General features: G+C 42.9%; 1 protein-coding gene across 1 annotated transcript; it reads left to right on the top strand.

The window, feature by feature from the left end:
* Window positions 1-423: 423 nt before the first annotated feature.
* On the top strand, window positions 424-5,461 carry LOC130405684 (uncharacterized). Its single transcript, XM_056610855.1, has 6 exons — window positions 424-440; window positions 811-1,278; window positions 1,405-1,441; window positions 1,571-1,587; window positions 4,507-4,624; window positions 5,433-5,461. Exons 2-6 carry the CDS (start codon window positions 811-813, stop codon window positions 5,459-5,461), a joined length of 669 nt encoding a protein of 222 aa, XP_056466830.1. The 5' UTR covers window positions 424-440.
* The last annotated feature ends 304 nt before the right edge of the window (window positions 5,462-5,765 follow it).

Genomic DNA, 5,765 nt, shown 5'->3' with positions numbered 1-5,765 from the left:
ACCTATGTGGCCGCAGGGCCAATGGCCACCCCACCTTTCATTGATGAACTATTTCGTTTCTTAGTAATGTTTTGGCCAAATATTGTTACTATAAAAACAAACGAAACAAAGTGCTCCGTCTCCCCGCGACCTTATATTGATTGAGTCTAAAACGTTCTCATTTGCACAATGGCGCTGCTGTTGCTTGCTTATATAAGTTACGAATTATTATTCTATGGCCACAAATTAATAAATATTCACCCATGTCATCAGAGAGGCACCGTAGTTTCACCTTACTACTGGTGAGGTTTAATTAATTACAAATATACAAGTTAATCCATTCACGCGATTACGTGTTAGTTGCGTGATCCGTAGCCGCGCCCCCCGGTGTATGATCAGACGATAAAGGTCAGCTGCGCTCAGAGAAGGAGCATCGGACAGACGGACAACTATTACCAAATGTAAGTGAACAATGCATGACTTGAATTCTTTACAGTTTATGATTAGACCGTTATTACGTGTGCTCTCCGTAGGCCTAGGCATGTCCTCTCCTATGGACAGAATCTCTGTTTATTATTAGGGGTCCAAGCCAACGGGTTGGATCCCTATTGTTTGTATTATTATTATTAGCACGTGCCCAAGCCTCAACCTGTCCTCCGAGATGTATTGAATCTCCGGTTATTATTATGATTATTGCATTATTAATTATAAATAGTGCCCTCAAATGCCTGTGTGTGATCTGATCTTTAATTCATTATATCAAACATACATTTTGTTATCTAGTTTAGTTAAGCCATTACGTATTTAACTAATATCTCATGACTTTTACAGATGACAAAACCCAAGACCATTGGGAAATGTCCCATTTGCGGGAAAGTGTTAAATTTTGTGGCAAAGCATCTCAGGGAGATCCATTCCCTCCAGAACATCCGGGAGAGGAGCATCCTTAACTACCTGGCCACAGGCAAGACTTTGGTTCCTGCCGGACCCTGCCCCCTTCCCGGATGTTCGCCCTATCTCCTTTACGTGGTAAAACACCTGAGAACTCACACTGAGGTTCCCAAGGCAAACGTGGATCGGAAGATCAAGGCCCTCAAGCGCACCACAGCCATCAACCAGCTGGCGGCCTTGAGGGCCACTGATCCCCATCCACCCATGGTCAGCACGCTCGACCAGCCGGAGGACCAGGCGCAGCAGTCTGACCCGGAGGCGGGAGTAAGCATGTGCACGAAGCGCACTTGCGTCAATGCCCGCCTCCGGGTCCGTCAGCTAGAAAGGGAGCTGGCAGACCTCCGTACTGTGAGTGAAAGAAAAATACATGGCAATTATGCATTCTTTCCATGATCAATTTATTTCAATAACTCAATCATTACAGTGTCTTTAATTTGCTGTCCTGTTTTCTCTTGCCGTTTTTTCCCTGATCAGAGGTTGGTCCAGCTCCAGGCCAAGCACCGGCCTCGACGTGAGTGAAGGAAAAATACATAGCACTTGTACATTCTTTCAATGATCTATTTATTTCAATAAGTTACATTACAGTGTCATTAATTTGCAGTCCATTTTTCTCTTGCTGTTTGTTTTTTTCTCTCTGCAGAGGCAGCCCCAATACCGGCCCCGGAGGAGGAGGAGGAGGAGGAGGAGGAGGAGACAGAGGAGACAGAGAAGGAGGAGACGGAGACAGAGGAGGAGGAGCCTTCGTCCCCGGAGGAGGAGCCACAGCCACGGAGGAGGAGGAGGAGGAGCCTTGGTACCCGGAGGAAGAAGCCCCGGCCACAGCCACAGCCACAGCCACAGAGGAGGAGCAGGAGAAGCAGCAAACTGTGAAAGCGGTCAAGCGGAAACTGTGGTAGAAAGTAACCTTACATTGTATGTTAAACTATGAATAATATTAGGCCTACATATCATATAGATACTTTAATAGTGGAAAATAGCTGATCACCTTTCCCCTAGATGTTAGGTGCCATGTGGCACCAGTGAGTGGGTCCAGTCTATTCCTATCTGATGTACTCTTGTGGTAGCATTAATAATAACAACTTATCTAATTAAGATATCGCCTTAAGATTAAATCAAATATTTCGCTGTCCGACGTGTCCGTGAGAGAACTTTTTCTTCATCAAATGGCGTTGTCGGCAGGATCCCAATATGAGATCATCAGACTGGTAAGTTATGTTTTTTTTTTTAAATGACTATCTTGCCATTCTGACCCTCTGACGGGATCCGGCATCAGGCATCAAGGATTGGCAAGTAGTAGACTGTTTGTTCCTACGAATGGAAAGCTTGTGCCGTGCGAATCATTAGCAAGATTTCGCTCTGCAGATTGACTCGAATATGTGATATGTGACGACTGCAGGAATGTTGGCGGATGTCGTTTTGATTACTCTCAGTAAGGGTAACAACCCTCCAAAGAACTACGTACATTACAAGAGTTACATTGGTGTGTTTCAAATAACTATGCATCCCAAGTAGAACCCATTCAGTAAGTAGCCCAGTAATAAAACAGTTTGGGACCCCACATACGGCCAACCAGTGAATGTATTTGCTTGGACCTCAGATGAATGGGTAATGTACGTCCCTCGGAAGTTATGCAATTCTGACCCGGACCTTTGAACGTTTCTGTACTGACAGTCCTTTCACTGGTATGATGAATAGATAGAGATCTATTTCAAATAGGGCTGATAATTGCACCCACGGGAAGAAGTTATTTAATTTTGACCCGGACCTTTGCACCGTTTCTGCACTGACAGAAACGGTTCAAAGGTATGATGAATGGACAGAGATCTATTTCAAATAGGGCTGATGATTGCACCCACGGGAAAACCAAGTAGGATGAATTGAGTGGCCTCATGTTGTTTGAACCTGAATGAAATGTACATAAAAAAGAGGAGCCTCCCAACCTAAAGACACCAACGACGGCGGAAAATTTGATTTAACCACTGTTCAACTTTTCTTGTCATGTTACTAAACTTATCTTTTTTCAGAAAAGTGGACGAGTGGTAAAACTAAATATAATAGAAAAATAACGTCCGGCCTTTACGGACGCAAACAGTGCCAGCAGGTAAGTATGGCACTGAAACAACTGAGGGAATAGGCCCCCCTCGTTTTTGAAAAGAAAAATATATGAAGAATATCGTAGTGTCTCATCCCAATTGTTATGTTATGTATTTTTCGCGCCGTATTTCTATCCTTTCTTTCCATGCTTTGCTTTCATGTTGTCTACAACCTCTTGTAGACCCTTCTTCTCTCCACAGCGCTGGAGAAGCAGTTTTACGCCGTCCCGAAATTCTAAATGTATTTGAATGCGATTGTAATAGATTTACTGCTGAGTTGTATTAATATGATCTGAGAGATCGTATAGATTTTCTTTCAGATAAATAGCAATGTCCAAGGAACGAATGCCCGAAAAACGTAGCAGTTCAGGACACTGATCCAGAGCCAGAGGACAATTCAACTCCACAAAAGTTTATTCTTCAAACAGGTTTGATTGACAAACCACGAGTGAGTACCCTGAAACTAACATAGAAATAAATAAATCGGGCTCCTTTGAGACATTGACTTTACTCTGATTTTCAAATTTGTACAAAATATATTAATATCATTCAGTAAGGTAACATTTCTTTGTTTCTTTATCAAACAGATCTGTGGTCTCCATTTGCGTTGAGTTCCACATGTTTTAAAAGTATTAAATAACATTAACATAGCCTACTTTTAGCATTAAAGAATTCATGACGTAAAACTATAACAAAAGTGATTGTATTTTGTTTCGTATATCCCTATCTGTTGGATCAGCTGTGTGTGTATTCCTTTATTTGTATTAATTTGTTTGTGTTTTCTTTTCAAGAGAACGTCTGACTCAATCATAAGGAAGTGTAAAATGGACGCCCATTCATCAAAACGGGACGCTAAGTGGACAATAACGGTATCTAAGCAAATTAAAAAAAGAGCGGACCTGGTAAGAACCCGCTATGGTAAGAAAAAAAACGATCCTATAGTGCCACCAAGATCCCCCGCAGATATAGTCTGGAGAGAAGAAGGCATATACTCGGTCTTTCCATTTACTTATGATGTGTACGAATGGACAGATGGCTGTTGGCCAATAGGTGGTTCTTTTGATTCTTGCAAACTACAAGAATTAAAAGAAACAATAACGTCTGGACCAGATCTGAAATGGGATTTTAATTACACACAGAATTGTTTAGATGCATGGATTCGCACGGCAAAACGACACCCAATACCGAAACCAGTTAAACAAGAAGTAACTCCAGAAATCGCGTCTAACATTTTCAAAATAACGAAGCAAATCAACCCAGATTGGACAGAAGTGTATAGAACAGCTCTGTTGAACATAACAGCAACTAGTAATGCAGAACATGTTGAAAAATTAATGACTGAAATAGAGTCAACAGCCGCAGAAGTAGACGCTATTAAAACAGCCCAAAACAACATAAAAGACAAAACCGCCCTCGCTACACTTTGTGTATGGAGCCAACGTCAACTCGTTAAAGAACCCCCAGATGCCATTACTGCGAAAAGATTGGTCATCGGGAGAGATATTGCAGAAAGAAACACAGAGACGAGGCCAAACCGTCGGCCCAGCCCATGGAACCAGTCAGCGCCCCCCACACCATGAAGAACCCGCTCCAACGCCCAGGTGAGTATAATCATTACTAGGACCCCTTGGAAAAGGAAACAAGGATCCAGGCAACGCTTCTTCAACTGTCTTCCACCCCACCGAAAATCCAAAATGCTCCGTGCAGGTAGGACAAAACCATTTTGAATTTCTTGTTGATTCTGGTGCTACAGTATCAGCTATTAACAAAACTGGTATTTTACAAGAAAGTAACCAAACATTGAAAACGGTTGGTATTGCTGGCATTGCGATGAGTGAAACAATATCAAAGCCGGTTCCTACTATTGTATCACATGTCCCATTGGAACAGAAGTTTTTAATCTCTCCCACCTCTCCTGTTACAGTTCACCCCAGAGTTTATCCCAGGTACCATCTAAACTATGGGCCATGCATAAAAATCATGCAGGATTTGTAACCTCTTCACCATCTCTTAAAGTTACTTTAAAGTCAGATGCTACTTTGACTTGTACTCGACAATATCGTTTGTCCCCCGAAGCATTAGATAGATTTCAGCCGGTAATAACTTCTCTTTTATCTCAAGGTATTCTAAAGGAAACAACTACTAGTCCTTGTAACACACCCATATTGCCCCTCCCGAAGCCAGGGAGACCAGATGAATAGAGATTTGCATTGTTCCTATCACACCCATAGCACCAGACACACATACAATACTATCATCAATCCCTTCAGATTCCACACATTACACAGTAATTGATCTGTGCTAAGCGTTTTTCTCTATTCCAATACCATCTGACAGCCCTACCCATGGTTTTTATCCTAGTGATATGATCATGTTAAAGTCACTTAACCCAAATGTTCTCCTCCTCAGATGGCAAGGACCAATCCAGGTGTTACTGACCACGAGGACTGCAGTCAAACTCCAAGGAAAACCAGAATGGATCCATGCAAGCCGATGCCGCCCAACACCTCCAGAAGAGGAAAGCACCAACGCCTCGAATGGACCACCTCTACCGTGATCTGCATAATACTCCTGATGAGCCCAGCAGACCAATGCAACGCAACCACCAGCAACAACGACCGACTCCCGACCATAGCGGAACCCCAGCTAACCACATCATCACACAACCAGTTTGCAAGCCTACTTGCTGCAGCTCAAACCCACTTCAACACCACCAAGAATGGGCCCCTTACTCCAATGAAG

This window comes from Gadus chalcogrammus, chromosome 16 (genome assembly GCF_026213295.1).
Source record: "Gadus chalcogrammus isolate NIFS_2021 chromosome 16, NIFS_Gcha_1.0, whole genome shotgun sequence".
NCBI classification, from domain to species: Eukaryota; Metazoa; Chordata; class Actinopteri; order Gadiformes; family Gadidae; genus Gadus; species Gadus chalcogrammus.
Note: the sequence above shows the minus strand (reverse complement) of the source record. Positions and strands in the feature narration are given on the sequence as shown.

Coding starts and splice junctions, on each gene's coding strand:
- LOC130405684 (XM_056610855.1), top strand. CDS start 811: ATGACAAAACCCAAGACCATTGGGAAATGTCCCATTTGCGGGAAAGTG. Junction 1,279..1,404: donor AGCTGGCAGACCTCCGTACT/GTGAGTGAAAGA, acceptor TTCCCTGATCAG/AGGTTGGTCCAGCTCCAGGC. Junction 4,625..5,432: donor GAACCCGCTCCAACGCCCAG/GTGAGTATAATC, acceptor TCTCCTCCTCAG/ATGGCAAGGACCAATCCAGG.